This window comes from Nyctibius grandis, chromosome Z (genome assembly GCF_013368605.1).
Source record: "Nyctibius grandis isolate bNycGra1 chromosome Z, bNycGra1.pri, whole genome shotgun sequence".
Taxonomy (NCBI): domain Eukaryota; kingdom Metazoa; phylum Chordata; class Aves; order Nyctibiiformes; family Nyctibiidae; genus Nyctibius; species Nyctibius grandis.
In genome coordinates, this window is record NC_090695.1 from 11,224,549 (window position 1) to 11,247,524 (window position 22,976).

The 22,976-nt window shown below is 37.4% G+C and overlaps 1 protein-coding gene across 1 annotated transcript in view; it reads left to right on the top strand.

Moving 5' to 3' along the window:
- Positions 1-17,275: 17,275 nt before the first annotated feature.
- SPEF2 (sperm flagellar 2) overlaps positions 17,276-22,976 on the top strand; it is a 60,911-nt gene continuing 55,210 nt past the window's right edge. The window contains 4 exon segments of the mRNA XM_068423428.1: positions 17,276-17,333; positions 18,129-18,231; positions 20,217-20,469; positions 22,146-22,316. Of these exon segments, the coding sequence (XP_068279529.1) occupies positions 17,276-17,333; positions 18,129-18,231; positions 20,217-20,469; positions 22,146-22,316 (585 nt within the window).

The following is a 22,976-nucleotide window of genomic DNA, read 5'->3' on the forward strand; positions in this document are numbered from 1 at the left end:
GTAATATGTATATTGTACTGTTTCAGTACAGGTCCGTTTCATATTTTTTCTCCTTCATTTAATAGTAAGAAGTTAAGTCTTTAGCAAGCATGAATTTTGCAAGGTTTGCAGCAATGTCCAAGTCAACAAAGCTGCACTTCCAGAAGTATGCAAAGAGGTGGCTTCCCTGTCATGGGGATCATTTTACTGGAATTAGCACTGACTAGCTTGGAGGACGGATGGAAAATGTTAACATATCAGGATACATTAATGGAAAAACCCAAAGAAGAAGGAAGAAAGGAACAAACTGCTCCTCAGATGCCTTTTTCGTGAAGGTTACAGAATAGCATATTTGCCATTCCTGGTTGCTGCAAAAAGTATTTAACAATTTATCATATCAACTGGCTAGAATATATCTTGGGGCTTCTGTTCCCCTGGGAAAGAAAATTTGGCTCAGTCTGCTTCAAGATTGATCACATTTGTTAAGCCATGTCATTCTGATGGCCAGCAGACAAATTTCTATCCCAATCATACACTTGGAGGTGTAATGATGACCAATCTGCTCTATAATTCACCCACAAACTGTCACTATTTGGTTTATCTATTGTGACATAATTATGAATGAAAATCACACTATCTGCAAATACAAAGATGCACAGTTTTTTGCATTGCTGTCTCAAAAACAGTAGAAGCATAAGCAACTCAGAATTCAATGGACAACAAATAATCAAAGATTTTGTGATTTCATGTGCAAAACTTCTGGTTACTCTGGCTGGTATGGAAAACCTTTGCTGCATTTCAAGATTCAGTTGCTGGCACAGTTAAAGTAGCTTCCCTTTTTTGAACCATACACCAGTATCAGTCCTGTGGGGAAATGATACAGGGATTTGAAGCATATCCACCCAACCATACTTCATAGTAATTGTGCTTTCCATATTTATTATACTGGCTTCCAAACAGCCACATTCACTAATTTGGTAGATGAACAACTTATCTGCATTTGTGGCCAAACAACAACAAAAGTCGAAGCAATTCTACTGCCCTGCAGTTCAGTCCTCAGTAACTTCTCCACAAAAAAAGAGGACATAAATGTAAGTTTCTGTAAAAATCTTGCTATCACACTCAAGCTTCCTTCTTAGCTCCCTATGCTTGGGCCTATATATATATAGCAAATTTCATAAGCTCTCAAAAGCTGATGTTCAATATTCTCAATAAATACTCTTGCAAAATACTGTCCAGATTGTATCTATCAGCAACTGGTTAGAGAAGTTTCAACTGTACTCAACTTTATTTAACTCATTTGTTACAACATTTTTAAGTATGCTGCTTGCAAATTATATGTGTTGTTTTGTTTGAGATGTTACAATTAATTTCTACCATCTTGAGCCAAGACAGGCAAGCCAAATGGGTTACTGCAAAAAGTAATGAAAAGAGTAATGTCATAATGTGATTAGATGAAAAGCTGCAGTAGATCAATAAAGAGCTCTGAAATTAGGCCAGGCACAAGGTAAGATATAAAATACAGCCAAGAGAAGCTAAGTTGAAAAATACTTTGTAGAGATGCAGAGAAGCTTAATCCTTTCAAATGGCAGACTAACAGAGCTGATGGAAAGGTGCAGCTGTTTGTTTCAAAGGGAAATCTATAATTAAATGCAATTAAAGACTTAAACTAATATGAATCAGTTCTAACATTAACTGCCACAAAGCTTTAGCCCAATTAATATCTGAAGAGCAATTGGCATTATCTACAGATCGCTACTGATATGATTAGCATATCAGTAATTTGCATACAATTGTTCCATGTTCCCTTTTTGGTTCTGTGGTTACTCCAAGCAGACTTAAAGAATGAAAAAGGAAGGAGTCAAATTTAGAAAGCAAGCTATGGTTATACAAAGTAAACCATGTGTGTTACATAGAATGTGCATCATATATACCAAAATCATTGTTGGTTTTACACACACATATTCAGGCTTTCATTGTTTACACAATAACTCTTTCTTGGTACATTGAGTTCATCATCTAGATGATACTCCATAATGCTTTGTGAGTCTTCAGAGGCAGCTACTCAAGACATACTGTATCCATATTTTGATACGTCTCTTTAAAATCCAGATCAAATACTTCAGGGGTTGAGATCGTCATCATGATGCTTTCGTATTTTCAAGTTTGTTTTTGACTCCACAATTGCTAAGATAACTTCTTCAGCCCACTGAATCTCAGCTGATTCCAAGAACAAACTCTGACACATCACATACAGTGAACAGTTTGAAGGGCAGCAGCAAAACTCCTCATACCAGTCTATACTTTATTCACACACTCAGACCTGGCTATTGATGGTCTGTTACCACTTATGAAAAAGCCAGTCTTAATCCTGACCAGAATTTGCACTTTAAATCACATCACAGGCCACCACTTGCTCTGTAAACAAAAGAGCACTCAAGCCATTTAGACCTGACCATAGTGTATCAAACCACCATCTACTTTGTTCCTGTCGATAAGGAGTGAGGGGAGTCAATATAAATTCCTTGTATTGACTTATATTTCTGTATCCAATTATTTACCTTTCCATTCTGGGACTGCATGGCTTTGTATGTCTTAACAGGAATATTACTTCAAGTGATTGGGGGAGGGTGGGCATGGAGGGCAGGAAATAGACACTTTACTTAGTGTGTAAGAAGTACTAATTCTGCCTTTCAGGCTCATAGGAGGGTAACCCAATATTCTTACAGATATGCTATTCCTTATGATTTTAGAAAAGGCTCATTTTTTTATGGCTGTATCTGCAGCACGGTTTCCCTTGATCTCAAAATCATGTACCTGTCTTCAGAAAAAAAAACAAATCAACAGACAGCATCAAATATTACAAAGTTCATATAATCTCTTAGAGCAGCTTACTGTTCCTCATACACAGTTAAATTACACAGTACCAAGTCATTTATCATAACAGCTTACTACCTTAACTTAAAATATTTAAAAGACAGTAGAGGACATTATTTCTTTCCTAATATCAATACAATATTATTAAAAAAACAAGTTGGAAAAAAATGAACAGACTTTTATGCCAGTTGCATCATGTCAATCCCATTTTCATTTTTTTAAATGTATTTTTTTGAATCATGTCTTTCTTATGCACTAAGCAAAAGTCGTTAAGTAAGTGAGGAATGATGAATATTTTCTCACAACTCTAAGGTGCAGATTTATAAAGAGATGGCTTCATATAGAAGGGGTAATACTACATACATATATACATGAATTATACATGTTTATATACATATAAATACATACACACATAGATATATTAATAGAATCAGAATCGTTTTGGTTGTAAAGGACCTTTAAGATCATCAAGTCCAACCGTTAACTTATTCACTAAACTTTATTCTGAAATATAAGAAAAAATTTATATACATGATCCATCAATTTTTAAAAACCCACCACCACAATGCAAATACACATTTGCTTTAATAATTTTATCACCCGCTTCCAAAATTTAAAGTTACATGTCCAAAAAAGCCCATGTTCTTTGAAGAAACCAGATAGTTCAAATAATTCCCATGCCAGAAAAGCAAACAAAAACAAACAAAAAAGCCCATAAAAAGAATATGTAAAACCAAGTCCATTCATAATAACATATAATTTGTCACTTCATCTAAAAACATTTAAAGGAAATTCATAAACTTAAGGTATATATAATAACTAATAAACAGCAAAAATACAGGTAATATGTTAAAAGGTTGTATAATGAAAAAATCCTCTTTCAGACTGACTGCTCTGGGATCAAACTGAGAAATAGATAATACACAAGAAGGGACAGAACAGGAAAGCACTAGACTGATAATCTCTCTTACTGTTTAATTTCTTTTAAGAAAACATCTTACAGTCTAACGTAGAATTATAGAATTTTGCTTTAAAAGACTGTAACACTAGACCCACTTTCAATGCTGTAAGATAATTTAATATCAAATATTCAGAAGACATGGCTGAATTAAGAAAAACTTGGCATTCACTGTATCTAGCAGAAAGGACACAGAATTTTGATGAAACCCTAACAAACATAGTTAAGACTAAAGAAAATGTTGTTGGGCAAGATCAACAAAGCAGCACAGTTTCGGCAGCAACAAATATGGTCTACATCTGCTAGTTTAAGCTGTGGTGATTTCCAGAGTTTGTCCCTCCGTTAAACGATAGACTACACAGTATTTTTGTACGGACAATAAAATAAGTGTATAGTTCAGTATCCTTCTGTGGCTAGCACACTGATAATTATTCCCAAGTTATATTAACTGATGAGCTGCTACAAATAAAACATGTTTAAAGTCAAATGCAAAACTAAGAAAGAAAGAAAAATAAAATCCCTAACTAGAAAATATGTTTTTAATCTTCACCTCATATGTGTTCTCAGGCATCATCATCTCTTAAATCCTATCATAAATGGATTCCTGAGCCATGGAGAGGCAATAAACAGTAATTACTGGCAATAACTATAAATTACAACGTATAATTTTCTACTCCATTTAAACATATAGTCTGTCTATACAAGCCATCAAAGGACCACACCTGTCACAAATGAGAACCAGTATATTGATCATAATGTCAAGTTAGACTGGTTCTTAACGATTAAGCAGCTGGCATTTTGTTGCGAGGACTAGTGTTTTGTGTCCCAGAATTTGATTTTATTTTCTTTAAAAAATAAGCATAAAATGGATCTACCATAAAGTGGATTAAAAAACAAAGAAGTCCCCAAATTAGAAAAAAAAATAGAATTTCATACCGTACCTAATTTGAAATTGTAAATAAAAAATACTAAATTGTTTAAGAACAGAAATAAAACTATTCACATATATGCAAAAAATTTTCCAAGTTTACAACCTGAGTGAAAGTAATTCTTCAAATAAAAAAAATTAGTGGTACAGTACTCTAGCCAAAATATTAAAGGAAAAGATAATTCTAAATCCTTTAAGTAGATTGTATTGTGTCTCAACAATAAATTACTATATAACTGTTCCAGCCAGGAGTTAGAACAGTATAAACAGATGTCTTACTGGGGCATGAAAAAAAAAGCCAAGTTAAGCCTGTAAGTGTGTGTTACTGGGATATATAAAAAGGTGAACTTAGTCATCTTTCCATCAAAAATTACTCATCATAAAATCCTTTCTTATATTTTTAGATTGCCAACATTTTAAGGATTGAGCATGGAAATAATATCAACATTTTCCAGCTATGCACATTGCCCCCACTTTCTTTAATTCTCTTTTCTGCCTCAAAACACATTACTTTCTTATTGCTTATGAATGGACTCTGAATTACAAAGCCTGTGCTTCATCTATTTTATTATTCTACTGATTTGTTGTCTACAGCTTCACACTTAAGATTCTAGTCAAAACGGTGATTTTTTTTTTACCCAAAAAAAATAACCAGAATCTTTTCCTCTAATTTTTTGCACATTCAAGTTTACTAGTCTTTGCTTGCATTCTCTGGTATAGCTGCATTCTTATTCCATAAAGCACATCCTATCCAGAAAAACTGCTTTAATGAGAATTGCTTCAATAACAGTTGTGTAATCTCTATCCAGAAACTAATTATTAATTATTTTACCTTACTGCTTTACATACTTGCTAGCTTGAAGGTGTTGAAATATTTCCAGGTTTTCAATGTGCTAGCAATACAGCATGCATATGCTTCATACTACATAATGAAAGTGTTTAGCATACATCAGTAATTTATGAGAACACTGTGATAAATCCAGGCTCAGTAAACCATTTGCTAGCAAATTTCCGTTTATCTTAACAAAATTATATGTTAGCAGAAAATGTGGTCAATGGTTATTTTCTGTGACATACATGCCTTTTTAAGCTTGAAATTATATCTTGCTCAGTAATGACAATGCTTCACAAAATCAGCTATGATGAGGATGATATTTTAGGGCCTTAAACCTAACTTATTTGATCACAAAGTTAAATCTTACACATATTTTTTCTATGTAAATGTATTATTTTCTTCTGGCTGCTGTAAATCAGCAGATTGTTAAAGAGCTGCTGACAGGACTTGCAAGACTTCATAACGCTAGGGCAAAATTATTTCCCTTTAACTCACACATTCTCTTCTTCCTTTTTTGGAGGTATCCTATATATTTAGATTAGGAGTTTTATTTACATTGCCAAGACCTGATGTAAAACTCATCATAATATGAAACCTCTGTGGAAAACGAATGAGTTTTACAGACTGTTTAAAATGTAGAAGAACTTTAGGCCTTTTAGTATTTCTGAAATATGAAAAAAATATGAAAAGAAAGGGAATCTGAACTGAATAAAGCAGAAAAAAATCCTCTCTTCAGTGAGGAAATATGACAACATAGAAAGAAGGGTAGCAGAAAGAAGTGGGATGGACAATGAGCAGGTCTTGCACAGGAGAAAACAAAAGCCGACAGAATTAAAGACAGCATGCTTCCTGACTACTCACAAACTCGCAGAGCTGTCAATAAAAATTATAGTAATGTCAGTCAAACGAGGAGGAGTAAGTAAGGAACATACCAGAAAGCAGAGGTTGGAGAAATACTAATAAGATTCAGCTAGGGTCTGAAATGGAACTTCTCACAGAAGTACAGTGGGTTTTTAATTATTTTTATTTTTAAGAATTTTGCCTGTTCACACAACAGGGTTTGAACCGTTACTACATTTTTTTCCCAAACACTATTCCAGAGAATGATGATTACAGCATTAAGAATGTAAACAGAATACATATGGAATACATACTATACCCGAATATCTAGAATATCAGGATAAATAAAGTTTGCAATAGGAATATTATGGCATAGTACCTACAGTTCTCTCAGGAAGTTCTTGATACATACAAGGACAACGCATGCAAAAGAGGAAATTAAATAATTTAGAATTTTGCCCTGTCTCAGTTCTCCCTTTTTATGCTTCAACTCTGAATATCACCTTAGAAACTGAGACAGGTCTTTAAACTACATGAAACTAATGCAGAGACAATTATGTGACATGATGCCAGTAAGACAGGTTCAGCATAACATCGTGATAAAGAGGGTAACTGTATATTTCTCATCAGGGTAACTGGTAAGTTGCAATGCCTTGTGATAGGATTAATTTCTGAAAAAAGTCAAAGATGGATCACCATTACAAGTCAGCATAAATTTCTAAATGGTATGCTTAAAAGTTACGGCCAGTACACCTAAACTGCCTCCCCAGTTAACCTAGGCTGTTCTGTAGTGAGCGGGCAAGTGAACTCTCAACAGATTGACAGAATTCTATGAGAATTTCTGCTAAGCATTATCACTGTCTCTTACTTTTCTACCACATATATTTTACTGATTATGACTGAAGACACATTTGGATTAAAACCAAAATGCCCCTCATCTCCAAAGGCTTTTTTCCTTTAAGTGACATTCATACCACCAAATATCTCGTGCTACGGCAGACTGCAATTACATACTCTTTATACAGATTTTACATCTCCATTATCTAGCCATTATATCATCTATGCTTCCATTATTTGTCCTGAATTTCTTGTCGTCTACCACCTTGCAAAACATGCATTTTTTCTGCTTGTTAAATTCCACTTACAGACTTGTCTCATAAACCATGGCTGAACCACACCTGCATACTCTGAACACTATAATGGATCCTCCCTGGAAATGAATGATCAAAAATTAAATTCTCTTCGCAAGTGAGGATATCTTCATCATAAACAAAACACAAGCTATGAAATAAAAAGGGATCATCATGTTCAGCTCAAAGATGAAGGGAAAAAACTAACCATATTTAAAAGTTTCTGTTGTCTAATACAGACATAGACTATAATAAATTACAAAGCTCAACAAAACAAAATGTTACAATTATTGAAAAGCTACACCTCTGTAGCAGCTGCTGTTCTATATGCTGGCATGTTATACACAGGATGGAAATAGCTACTTTTAATCTTACACAAAGGTTGTAAATAGTAGCTCTGAGCTGTAGCACTGAACTTTGTGTTTGCAAGAGAGCTTTTAAAATCACTGGATGTTTTAAAAAAATATTTAAAAGCATATACACACATGCTTGCACACCCACACACAATCTACAGGTAATTTTTCTTATTAATCTTACAGGTTTCTGTAAAACCGGGTGTCATGAGGCAGATGGGATAAGAGTTTGACTTCCCAAAATGTCCTTTAATTTTCTCCCTGAGTTGCTTTGGGATAGTTGCGACCACCATGATCCATTCCCACTAGGAAAAGGTTTTCCACGTTAACATACCAAAGCAAAGCAAACTTAATTTCTTAGCTTGAGACACAAATGACAAGATGACCAAATCTTGAAACAATTGAACAAAAATTCATATGAATTTAACTGCTGTACTGTCTGATTTTGTTTGTATGAATGTCTGGGTCTTTAAGAAAGCAATTACAATGTCGCAATTCCATTTATTTGCTTTTTTGGTTATGTTTGCCATTCCTGGGCTTTCCATACCTGATTCCTCTCTCACCATGGAACAGAAACTGTTAAAGACATTCCTTAAAAGGGACTGTTGAACAGAGGTTCCCAAGGCAGCTAATCACAGGAAGCAGTTGCACAATACCAGAAACAGAATTATATGAATATTAGGTTCCACATATTATGCAGTAAATTATTAAATTTTATTTGCATATAAATGAGATTAATTTGATGCTGTATAAGCATTAAAGTCTATCACACTTATTTTTTGTTTCAAAAATAAAACTATTTTTCTGTGCTTCACCTGGGCCATTCAGGTAATATCATGCATTAATATGGAAAAAAAAAAATCAAACCAAAGGATGTAATTTATTTGATTTAAAATAGTACAATAAACAGTATGCTGCACTTGCCTTTTATAGGCTTGGGCCTTTTCTCATTCCAAATATGATTAAAAAGAATTATACCCTCATAGAAACCAAAAATGTACACCTAAATCCGACAAATGCTGCTAGTGTGCTGCTAAAAAGGAACTTATCATTGATATAATCTCTTTGGAAGCATTCATTCTGCATAAAAAGCTAAACACACTGACAATTAGCTGATCCTAGGGGGAGCAAGCATCTTTTGAAACCCAAGGGTACAAAAGGATGTGCCAGACTTCAAACATAAACTGTGTAAGATAAATTAGAACTTATATCATAGGTTCAGAATAAGGCACAATATACATATCAACACAGGCGTAATTATGAAAATTTGAGGATACATGATCAATGGTTCCCAAGATACTTGGGAAACAGATACTCTGTCTAGTCTTAGGGCTTTTTAAATGGCATATTCATCTGCTGGTTTTGTGCATACCTGACAGTCCAACCATGATTTTGCTTGATTTTAATTTTAAATCTCATTCATACAACATTTCTCTGGGATGCAGCAGGAGATCCAGCATCCCTCTGGGGAAGGAATTTCAAAACTGCAATTTGAAAAAACTTTTCAAATTTTTTGAAAACATATGCCTATCTTGACATGCCTATGTCTAGATAGGCATATGTCAAATGTCCTTATGCCCAATAGCTCACAAATTACTTGTACAAAAGGAACAGCTGATGGGTTGTTTTGGCCTACCACTCTCCACAAGACTCAAATGGCCAAAACGGACAAACTCTTCCTATCGAACTTAAGAAGAAATTTAACAATTTCTATCATCACTCTAGAGAATGAGGAGAAAAGAGAATGATCAGAGTTGTTACAGTAAAAATTTGACATAACACATAATTCAGAATGTCTATAAACTACTTTGAAAACAAAATGCACCTATGAGCCTTGGTAGGAAAGAAGGATTAGGGCAGTAGATGAAAATGAGAAGAACACATCATCAAATGTGAATACCTGAGGAATATGAAGAAGGAAATAAATGGAAATATATGGGTAAGAATAATTCTGATTGCAGGAGAGAATAAGAATCAATGAGGCAAAAAGAGCTGGAAAAGGGAATAAGTGGTAGGACAGCTCGAGAAAATCAGAGGCAGAGTAGCACACTATTTTAGAGTCTTACTACTGGTTTGAACATAGAGCATTCTGCGTTGTTATATGATTTGAAGTGATACATGAGTAATAGTAAGGCAGTCGTTGCTTCACCACACAATTTCATAACAGTTATAATTTCTGTCATTTCTTTAAAATGCTTATTTGTGCCACAACTTAAAGCATGAACAGCTGGATGGCTTTTTTGCATTTTTCACTAGTGCCTGTGTTCAGTCATTCTATACTAAACTTTTTTACAGAATTTCACTTATTTTAAGGCAGACTGTTTATTCCCAGTTAAATCTTCTAGTCAGATTGCATATAGAAAAAAAAGAAACTGTTTATGAATAAGACAAAGATATTGTTAGACAAAATTGTATTTCAGCAGCCAATAAGCACAAGTACAACACTATCCCTATCATTATCAGCAGCTCTTACATCCAAAAAAAAAAGAAAACATCTATTGGAATCAGCCTAAGAACAAATTTATTCTGGCATAAGAGGAGAGAAATGTGCAACCTGAAAGATAGATCATTATTGTAGACAAGAAAGTCTACACGTATCTTCTCCTTATGAAATTAAATTCTGTGTACTAGCATAACCATTCCATGCTTTATCATTAATTTATTGTTAAAACGAGCAACTGGGCATGTTAGCCCATGGTCTCTCCTTTGTCTAGCTACATCAATATCACTTCAATTTTTTTAACTATTTACATCATCAGTTTTACCCTAATTAGCTAACAACTGTGGATTAAAGAACAATTGTGAAAGCCCAATGTTCTACCAAGAACATTTTCAATGTAAGGTATGCTAGACCAATGTTCTCATTCAACATAATGAGAAAGAACAAATATCCAAGGCATTTAAGTGCTGGCATTAGTTGCAAGGATGCTAGCCAAATTCCAGATCATTTAGTTACATTACGCTTTCTTGCATTCCCTCTCCACTCCAGAACAGACACACTATTCTTCATTTTACACCTTAAAAACATAATTGAACAGAACTGTTAGTGCACAACAGCTGTCCTATTTCTAAAAGAAAAAGCAGTTGCGTTTCAGTAACAGCCAAAAGGATTCTAGTTACATTACATAAATTCTTTAATAATGCTAGACAAAAGCTACAGTGAAAGAACATAAGACAAGTGATGCACAGTTAGTGAGTATTTATTGAGTGATAAAGATAAAATACTGATGAGGCCTTGTGAGCATTCCAAATACAATTCAAAATATATCAGGCCATTGTATATAAAGTAATGCACCCATAAAATGATAAACTCACATTTTGTAAGTATCTGGAAAACTCTGGTTTTATTAATTTGATTTGTATCTTGCAGAAACACTATGCCAGAGACTGAAATCATCTGTGCATGACAAAAATGAACCATCTGAACTTTACTTACTACTTAGCTGCCTCTTTTTTTTTGTTTAAAAGCCAACTGGAGAGAACTTTCATTCATTCACACCAAGCACACAACCATTCTGTGCATAAAGGAATGACTACAAGAAAAACGTTCGCGTAATTTAAGTTCTAACTGTATTATGACACAGATGTGTGTGTGGATGTGGGTAATTATTGGGATTGACTGAAAACATCCCTTGCCAGTATGTTTTACATAAAATTTCTTATGACAGAGAAATAGTGAGTCAGAATTTCAAGGCTGTGTTCAAGCCATAGAACTAAAAGGCAATTTGTGTCCCCTTGCTCCCCTTTGTTCCATCCCTAATGGAACCCTCTTCTTGGCTAGCTATCTGTACCAGTCGCATTGTTGATGAATATCTATTCAATTCCAGTCTCTAATCTTGAGCTTTTTTTACCCCTTGCCTACTGCCTTTCCCAACTACTCCTAGCGTCTCACTAAGGGATCACAGTCTGCATCCCAGAATCTCTACCTGATGGAAAAAATTTACCATACAGGTATTAAAGAAATGGGTAATAAACCCAAAAATTAATTACTAAGAATGAGATGCTCAAAAATAGGTAATCAATTCAGAGCCATCACAGTGACCTCTTTAAAATACAAATGTCCATAATTACCCATTCCTTTGTTTTACGCACTTGTTTAAAGCTGTATCTACATGCCAGTCTCTAATTTCCCCATAATTTACTGTGTTCTTAAGACATATATGTACTCGTTATTTGGCTAGGTTCTAATGAGCTTTCTACTTCCTTTTATTTTGCTTATGTGAATTTTCATTCTGTCAGGCAGTTTGGTTCTTTATTTCCATCACTTACACTCAGGTTTTACTGTTTTGATGCTGTGCCAGGGCATCACCACTGTTTCTGTGCTGCTGCACTGGACAGGCTGGAACTCCACTGTGAACTTGCGTTGAAGGGACTGTGACCTGTGGACGACTCCACGTGGGAGTAGGTGCACCTCAAAGCGACTGTGGCTGTGGATAAGTCTGTGCCGCAGCAGGTATACCCCTGGAGAGACTGTGGCTCATAGATAAGGCTCCATTTGAAGGTGAAAAATTCTTCAGACCTTGGCTTAAATGTGGAAGTGCTATTATAGAACTAAATTGAACCATATTGTCTTAGGTACAACAAGCAAGTTATGGTTCTGTGCAATAGGTTAAATTACCTTCTTCCTTACTTGTAACTGACCGGTATGGAAAACAATCAAAACATCAGTGAGCCATAAGACTACACTTGTTCCTCATACTGGAAGCATTTTGCCCTGTTTCTTCTTCACAGTGACAGAACTTCTCTGCAGCTCTCTTGCCTCAATCTTGCCCAGTAATTTATTGAGATTTATTCAAGTTGAACCTACATACTAATAATCTAGTCTGCAGTACAGAAAACAATGCATCCAGTTACAATATTCTCCTGCACACAGTGTACCTGTAATTTTCCAGACTGCATCATACATTCTCACCAGTATTTGAACACAGGTGACATACTTGGTTAAAATATAAAGAGGCTACTTAAGTAGTAACTGCAGTTCCTGGATATACATCGTATGTAGCCACATTAGCATTGCCAAGTGCTTGTTCTCCAACTACTTAAAAGTGGGGGATCTTTTTTTATAGTACTTGCACAGCACACTCACACCTTATCACTCTTCATGCAGATAATAAAGAGAGCAGAATATGCCAGAATATGCACAGTTCCTCTCCAGAGACACAACCGTCCAATGCCAAAACAGGGAAGGAGAGAGAAGAAAGATGGACAGTAAATGTACGTATAAAAGACATCTATTATACAGCTACTGGAAGCAAGATAGTACTTGAAACGTGAGTTCAACCTGCAAGCCTAATGCTCTTGTTTAAAAATAACAGAACTACTAGAGCACTGAAAGCAATGAGCAGAGAATGCAGCTTCAAAATACACAAAACAATGTAATTCTTCACATAATGAAGCGTAATATAATTTGTTCATATAAAGCCAGGTTAAGCTATGGAACTCCTTTCCTCAGACCACTGTCAATGTTAAACATTTACACAGATTCAAAACTGTCTGCCTGTGTTTGTGGAAAGAAAAGTTAATTGTACTAGCTTTTGTGGATGCAGAAAGTCCCTCATCACAATCAATGGTAGCTGGAAGAATGTCCTGTAGGGCGTCTTAGTATATGCTAACAGGTCTTGCTATATGCTTTCCTCTAATTTCTTCCACAGAATTTGTTATTGATCATTGTCAGAGACAGGAGACTGGACTAGACAAACATGTGGTCTGAATCAATATAGCCGTTGTCTTGTGGCAACAGAGACCAAGGTAGGAGTCAGGACAGGGTTCCAGAGCTGTGGTGTTCTTTATGTCAGTATGAGCAATGGAACTGAGAGAAGCAGCTAGCAAACAGCTGTGGAAATGTGCAGTAAGCACAAACCTTAAGATCATGTTTTCTTTTGTTTAGGGCTTGATCCTCTTCTGTCCTCAGTACACACATGAGGATCCAGAGGTGACAGGAGGAGAGTATCTGTGCAGGATCAATATAGTTGAAACTATATAGTTGAAACTAAGTTTCAAAGAGGACGTGATCATTTGATCATGCCAGAGGGAATAACTAACACTAAGTAAAATGAATAATGTAGCTAGAGAAAAAGTGGAAAAGTAGAAACAGAAGCCCTGTGGAAAGTGGAGGCTACGCAGCCTCTTTATAACTTCCCGGGCAAGAGACAAGGCAAGCAAACAATACAGAACATAAAATTACAGGAAATAGTACTTAAGTATGGTTATAAACAATCTTAGTGATGCAGCAACAAGTTCTGGTGCAAAAAAGAAAACTCCTGAACCCAGACACTCTTTAATTACTCTGTATCAGTTTAGTGCTACTACTGTCTGCACAGCTTCAATCTAAATGCAATTTAATTTAAGAAGGTACTTCTCCATTTGACTTTTCTTAATCTTGGTTGTAATAAGATGAAATGATTCCTCCTAACTAACTTCCCCTTCAGTTTAGTATTTTGAACATATAAAAGTATTCTTATTGTCCTTTTGTGACAAAAGCTTAAGTTTTTTGATAATAACTTTAAAACCTGGATTTTGCCCTTTTCTTCTTTATGCATACCACTATTACGTTCCTGTCATTAAAAACTAATATCCGCAAAAGCTTGATTATGTCATAAACTCTTTTTTTTGTTCTTCATACATGCAGTTTCTTTCAGGAGGGCAAAAAGAATGAAATGTAACAGATAATCCCTGGTACTTAACTTTCTGTGCTCAACAGATTGCTGTTTGATGTCTTCTATTCCTTTGACCATTATAAATACAACTTACAGACAATTCTCTCCTTTTTCAAAGCAAGTCCACAGGAAGATGCATGAAGTTTAAAATAAACACAGAGTTTTAGGTGAAAAATTCATATACATTCCACAGCCCAGTATCAGTGTCTAAAAGCTACATTATCCAAAGTACAGTGTCCTGTGGAAAAACAGTTTGGAATTTCCAGGACATTCCCACTGGCATTCCCAGCAGAGAAGTAAGAAATTAACAGAACACAGAATAAATAACCTTATTATTTTAAAATACTGGTGTTTTCAGCAAGGGTAGAATTAGGGAAACAGTTATCTTACTTCGTCTGCAAGTATTTTCCTTTAAACACTCTCTGGACTCAGCTTTCACAGTGTAGATCACAGACATCTTTCAAAGTTCTTAAACTCAGGGAAAGAATGAAGTAAAAATTGATTACTACGTTATTCCATCACTACTCAAGATTCTGTAAGAAAGCTACATTAATTTGTTAAGAGCTAAGACAGACTTAGATGAAACAGCAGACTACTACTGAATTTAAGTATGAGAGAAATTTCACATCTTTCTCCCAATTCTAGTTTATTTGAGTAAGATTTTATTATGTCCACCTCAGCAGACAGAACAACCAATGCTATTTTTAAACAAAATTAGCTGTTCAAAAATCCACGGAATTTGATAATAAAGGAATACATTTCCTGAAAAATTCTAAAGATACAAAAGTACCAGCTTTTCAAAGTCAAAGGTGATAAGGAAAGATGTTCTAAACTTAATATTAATCAATTCTGGTTTGTATTTTTTAAATCAACATAAACTTCTATTATGACTACTGACAGCAACATTTAACTATATAGAAACATAAACACATATACACTGATTTCTGGAGCTGAGGAAAAAATTCCATGATGAAGCTAAAAATGGATTTGTTCTTTGCACTCTGACATACCAGAAACACAGTTTAATGGTAGATACTCCCACTGCTAACATTATCATTAAAAAAAAAAAGAAATCAACTTTTTTTCTTCCCCTAGTGTGGGTATTTTTATAATTTAACATATACACAAAACTTTCAATCTTTAAAAGGATATAAATATTAATTTAAACATCTGCCTTGAAAGTACTTCCCTGATCTTGAAGTTTCCTGTTACTTGATTCATTCATGTGCAACTAATTCTACAATGACCTTCTCAAGATACAAATGACTGGCCAGTTATAGATTTACTCTTACAAAACTCAGTAATTTATTTTGATTTAAAGCACACTCTCTGCAAAAGCACAAAGATTTAATCTGAAGACTTCTAGAGGAACAGAATCCATAATATACCAAGTTGTTTATGTCAACTGTTAATCATTCTCACTTTTGAAAATTATGGTTAGTTTGTTGCCTGCTTGTCACTAACCACTAGATCCCCTTGTCCTTGCCTTTTCGAGATTAAATAATCCTTTAGGATCTGTATTGCACTGAAAGGTAATTCTGTATTGCACTGAAAACTTAATTAAATCAACTATAGATCTTTTCCAGAAAAAGAAACCAGCCAATTTAAATTCCCATAGCGTACACTGTGTTTTCCAGACGTAGTTCTCTTCTCTGTGGTCTACATTTTTGGAACGCACTCTTCAAAATGGGGGCACCAAAACTATGTATGATTATTTTAGTGTGATTCTAAAACAAAGATGATCTAATACAAACAAAAGCAGAACAAAAAGCGGTATCAGTGAGGCTTACTTCAAACCAAGCTCGGATCCCCAAACTGGTTTACCACAGAGCCACACGAGCAGCTGCACTGGCACATAAACACTTCTGAGACTTCTTTCACAAACACTACTGTTGAAAAACATCCTTGTAAATGTGTAGTACACATTTAAACCGGCAGAGCTTTCTTCAGCAGTTTTTGCTCTCCCTCCCCCTTTCATACAGTGCCAACACAGTGATTTGTGCCGTTATGTTATAGGAAAATTACCCTGGATAAATTTTTTTCTCATTTTTCTTTTTCCTATCAGATCGTGCTTCAGCCTGAGTCCCCTGCTCTGCACCGCCTGCACTAGCACTAGAGCACGTTCAGCAATGAGCTGCGTAAGGTCGGGGCGTGACGGGGAACTAGTGATTTAAGCACACATTAAACAAGCAGCTGGACACGCGGCCGCGCAGCCAGGAGAAGGCGGCGGGGCAGGCGCGGAGCACGGCTGAGAGGGCAGCGCCCGCGCCGCCGGGCGCCGCGGACAGGCCTCAGAAAGCGGCAGCGGATTATCGAACAGAACGCTGAACCACAGGGGCTACCGGCCACCTGTTGCCCGCCCCCCGCAGCCACGAGCTCTGCCGTGCTCAGCCGCCGCCCCCTCCTCGGCCCGCGGGCAGGCCGGCGCCCGCCCGCCCAGCGCTCGGCAGCCCCGCCGGAGTGGCGGCTGCGCCGGACCGCGGCCCCGCCGGCGGCCGCGGGGGCGGGCACGCGCTCCTCCTCGCTGCGCGCTCACCTTCCTCCTCGTCTCCCCGCCCCGGCCACACCCCCGACCCCGCCCCACCTGCAGCGCATGCGCAGTCTTCGCGGAGCCGCCTTCGCCTCCTCCACCGCGCATGCGCTTGGCCCGGTCGTCGTGGCAACGGGACGCGGTGCCGGGCTGCCGTGAGGGCCGGGGCCGCCGCCGCCGCCGGCTGTCATGTCGGAGATCTTGTGCGAGTGGCTGAACGAGGAGGTGAAGCTCTCCCGGAGCGTGGGTGAGTGGGGGCCCCGCTGCGGTGGGAGGGGGCAGGGGCTCGGGGGGCAGATGGCTTGCCTGTCAGCGCGGGGGGCTGCCTCAGGGTCAGGCCTTCGTGCGGCTCGGGGTCTAGGGGGTCCCCCGGGGCTAGCTCCCGCTGACCTACCGACGAACCCTCCTGCTTCCTCGCGCCAGGATACCTCCTCAGGTGCATTTTTATCTTCATGTGCAAGACAGTGATTTTCGAGGCGAAGTCAATTTTCCTCAAGGCGCAGGTGCCCTCAGGAGATATGAGGAGCTCAGGCTTCATCTATTAATAAGAACTCCAGGGGATAAAAACATTTTAATATGTTTGCAAAGCAGTGGTTTGTTTTGAATGGCGGGTGTTGTGCTGGCTTTGGTGTAGCATTTGTTCTGCAAGAAGGGAGCAACTTCCCATGGAAGACAAGCACATTAGATCTGTCTTTGTTTTCAATTGCATTTTTTTTACGGAAAATTTAGTGATTATCAATTATAGATATTGCCATGATCTTAATGGCAATTATGACAATGTTTACTTTTTAACACTGAAAAAGGGAATTAAAAGACTGCCTAAAGCTTATGTTGCAAAATAACTACACTGAAAGCAGATTTATTTGTGTCTTGAAAACTAGTTACTGCTCGATTAATCTCCTAAAATTCCTTTGAATTATTTAATAAAGTTTGGGATTAATTTTGTTACAAAAATAATAATGAGTTTTCTTAAGATTAATGTATTAATTCTTTTAATTATCTTTTTTTTTTTTTTAAACAAACAACAAAAAACCCAACTTAGTTCCAGGGTCATTTTCAGAAAACTTTTCTACTGGCTACCTCCTAGGAGAACTTCTACACAAATACGGTCTTCAGGATGACTTTGACCAATTTTCACAGAGCAGGTTAGTACATATGTATAACATGTCTTTTACAGACATTAGACAAAATATTTATTTTTCAGTTAGGATTTTCTAATTCAGAGTAGGAAAGCCATCTAGAACTTACTAAGACTTGATACATTTATCAGTCACTCAAAAGTTAATTGTATTTGACACATGGATAAGCTTCGTATTTCCAGAGACATTGATCATACTACTTCAAGAAAATTATGCATTTTGATTGTAACTAAGATAGTTACAGTAGCAGTCTAGACCAAAAGTTCAACAAGCCCTTCAAAGATGTCTCTAAGATTGGAGATACTGACAGTGTCCCTATGACCTGTGTAGAGCCAGGAATCCAGGGGTCTGGTTTGGTGGCGGCCATTACATCTTCACTAAAATGAAAATGGTGGAGATGCATTGTGAGGCTCTGAGTGAAGCTCTGGCAGAAGATTATATAAGAATTTATAAGTTTACAAGTAAACTGGTGTGATATCCACAATGAAGAAGAAAAATAACAAACAGGAAGTTGAAAAATCTTCTGCAGGTCTGTGACCCTTGGTATTTCATGATGCAGTTCATGGGCTTCCTTGGCTTATGCTCCATTTTGGCAAAAGATGGACCTTGGCGCACATGTATATCAAGCGTGCCAGGCTGTATGTCTTCTTCCTGTTTCTTCTGAACCATTGTCTAAATGCTGTCTCTGTCTTGGTCTCTACTGGTAAAACTGGCACTCAGAAATCCCAAGCTCCTGAGACTAGCAGGAAAGTCTGCTGCATGAAAGACTTAGCCTTGGTGGAGGAGGATCAGCTTAAGGAACATTTAAATAAACTGGAAATAAACAAGTCCATGGGACCTGATGGCATATGCTCACCTGTGCTGAGGGAGCTGGCTGATGTCACTGCCAGGCCACTCTCAATAATCTTGGAAAGGTCCTGATGACTGGGGGAGGTTCCCAGGACTGGAAGAATGCAACTGTCCCTCCTCTCTTCAAGGAAAGCAAGAAGGAGGAACTGAGGATGTACAAGCCAGTCAGCCTCACCTCAATCCCTAGGAACTGATGGAGTAAATAAGCATGGAAACTATTTCGAGTATTTTAAGGACAAGAAGACGAATGGGTGTTGTCAGCATGGATTTATGAAGGGGAAATCATGCTTGACTAACCTGACACCCTTCTACAATGAGGTGTCGGGCTCAGTGGTTGAGAGCTGGTCAGCGTATGCTGTTTACGTTGACTTTTGACACTGTCTTCCTTAACATCCTCATAGACAAACTGATAAAGTATGGACTAGGTAAGCGGACAGTGAGGTGGCCTGAAACCTGGCTGAACTGCCAGGCTCAAGAGGTTGTGATCAGCAGTGTGAAGTGCAGCTGAGAGACAGTGATGAGTGGTGTAGCCTGAGGGCTGATTCTGAGACCAATGCTGTTTAACATCTTCATTAACGACGTGCATGATGAGACAGAGTGCACCCCTCAGCAAGTTTGCAGTCAATAGAAAACTGGAAGGAGTGGCTGATGCACAGATGGTTGTGCTGCCATTCAGAGGGACCTCGGTGGGCTGGAGAAAAGGGCTGACAGGAATCTCATGAAGTTCTGCAAAGGGAAATGCAAAGTCCTGCATCAGGTGAGGAAAACTGCATGCTTTCAGCACCAGCTGGGGGCCAACTGTCTTGAAAGCAGCTTTGCAGACGAGGGCTTGGAGGCCCTGGAGGAGAACAAGCTGACCATGAGCCAGCAATGTGCCCTTGCAGCAAAGATTTATATAACCCAATGTGGTCTCTATTTTTTCCAAAAGTTATAACTACTTGACCAATCTAGTTACATGTACTGCAATACAAAACCTAAGCCAAAATGTGTATCACATTACTTTAAGGAAGTCCTCTGGGTTTTTTTCCTCCTCCTATCTTGGTATGAGATAAATATTATTTATGCAATGCTTATTGCAGCAAATTGGAATTGAAAATAAGTGTATGCTCTGTTTTTTGTTGTTGTTGTTTTTAATCATGTAGGCTTGCAAATGCAAAACTTAACAATTTTTCTCGCCTGGAGCCCACGTTTCACCTCCTTGGTGTACAGTTTAATGAGAATGTGGCGCAAGACATAATGACAGGACAGCACGGGGCTGCAACAAAGCTTTTGTATGAATTGTATATCGCTTTAGAAAGCAAAAGAAAGGCTAAGCTCACTGGAGTAGCCATGGAAGCAATGAGACCTGCAGCAACTGCAAAGCTTAAGTCTATTGGAAGTGTTTTGTATCGAGAGGTAAATATGACTATTTTGTATAAATATATAGGAAAAAGGTAGCATACTTACATGTACATCTCAGGCATGTTGCATGCTGTCCCTCCCCACTTTTTACTTCTCCTATTGTTTTCTCTTTTTTTTTTTTTAAATCCCATACTTCCACAGAGAAGAAGCAGCCCTGTTCTATGTCTTATTTATAGGCAATGGGATTACACGGTTTATCTGTGACTCATGAGGATAGTGATCATCTGTGTTTTGTGTTCCTTTGTTTTGGCTCATTCTGTGTTTTTGCCTCTGTTTTTAAGCTTTCTCCAGACTTAAAACGCATATAAAAACAAAGGCTAGTAACTGTTCAGCAGCTGCCATCTTAGTCATTTGATCAGTACAGATTGCAGACTGCGTTGCAGTCTAGGTATCAATTTAGACTAATTTCCCCGCCAGGAAACTTATTTATAGCTGTATTGAGCTTCGTGACACAATGGTTTGATTCCTTCTGTTGCATGTGTCTCCATATATTTATACTATACTCCAGTCTGCAATAACCATACAGTGAATAATGAGACGAGGGAAAACAAAGGGGTAAGAGAGTATCTAAGAGGAAGTCAGTGTTGACGTAGTAGATTGCTAAGGATGTTCTTCTTGTCTTCAACAGTAATGGTTAGCATGTGCAGACCATAATTTTTTTGTCACAATGAACAATCTTTATTTTCACATTTTTTCTGTCATTCTTCCTGAAAAATAGTCTACAAGCAGAAAAATTACCAACAAGTGCAAGGATAGTACCAAACAGTCGAAACATCCCTTCACCTGTGGATAGCTTAAAGAAGATATAGCAACTGCAAGTAGCTCATGTAAATAGATAGGTTCAGAATTACATTTGAATCGTAGAACATTTGAGGTGGGAAGGGGCCTCTGAAGATCACGTAATCCATCCCCCTGCTCTAAGCAAACTCAGCTAGGGTAGGTTGCTCAGTACCTTGTTCAGTTGGGTTTTGAATATCTCCAAAGATGGAGACTTCACAGCCTGTCTGGACAAATTGTTTATCACCCTTTCAGTAAGTTTTTTTGTTCTTATGTTTTAGTTGAATTTCCTGTATTTCAGTTTGAATAGAATAGAATAGAATAGTTGAGTTGGAAGGGACCTACAGTGATCAGCTAGTCCAACTGCCTGACCACTTCAGGGTTCACCAAAAGTTAAAGCATGTTATTAAGGGCATTGTCCAAATGCCTCTTGAACACTGACAGGCTTGGAGCATCGACCACCTCTCTAGGAAGCTTGTTCCAGTGTTTGACCACCCTCTTGATAAAGAAATGCTTTGTAATGTTAAGTTTGAACCTCTCCTGATGCAACTTTGAGCCATTCCCACATGTCCTGTCAACTGGATGCCAGGGAGAAGAGATCAGCACCTCCTTCTCCACTTACCCTCCTCAGGAAGCTGTAGAGAGCAATGAGGTCATCCCTCAGCCTCCTTTTCTCAAAATAGACAATGTTAGGCATTGTTCAAGTTCAAATCTGAAAGTTCTTTTCAATGGAGCTAGTCCTGTTTTTCTGAAAAGTATTCCACCATGTTTAGATGTTGTTCAGTGTACATTGACACAGCAAAACACAGTTTGAAATAACTATTTCAAAACTATCATATTTAAATATGTTTCTTACTGTTTCTGCCTCTTCATTGCTTGATGTTTAATTTTAGCGTTTGAAAACTTTAATGCCACGTCAGGCTGATTTGCAACTACAGCAGATTTCAGAGCATTTTGAAAGAAGGTCTAAGGCAATAGAAGATAAAATAGCTCGTATACATATTGCAGAACAACAGAAAGTTCAGAAGCTCCAAGAGGAACAAAGAGCGCAAGACATTGAAAAGGTGACGACTTACTTTTTCTTGAGTTCTGAAGAAGTGTTTTCTTAAGGTCGTGTACACGACTTAGTTAAAGCCAGTGTGAATGCTTGTTAATTCTGTGCTATACCGGCATGTTCATACAAAAACAAAGAAAAGGAGTATGCACGGCAATCATTAATATGTAGATATAAAGCCAATATACTGTTATTAGACCCTTAGAAACATTAATATTTAAAAATCACTTCCTTAATGTTAAGTTAGGAGTATTTGCATGTTGTCAGGCATGGAAAGTATTTATAGATTTGAAGACAAAGTGAAAATTTCACAACTGTAAGTGTTTAAGGTGTCCTTGTAAAAGAGGTTTGTGACATTCCTCATGTGTGAAGAAAAGATGAAGCATTGTTCAAAAGCAGGAAAAAGATACAGGGAAGGGGACCTATAGTAGGTATGGTCTCAGAACATCTTGTAACTCTGTGTAGCTGTTCCGATAAAGTGAAGAAGAGGAACAAATTTCTTAAGATATGGGAACAGTCATGCAAAGTACAGCCCATAGTTTATGTAGAGGAACTGGCCACCTATCCAAGGGGTGTTGAGCCACAATGAAAATGAAGTTGACTAGTCTGAGATTAATTTTGTATCGCTAATTAAGGGTAGAGAGTCATGCCGTGTTTATTTAGCTGTTCT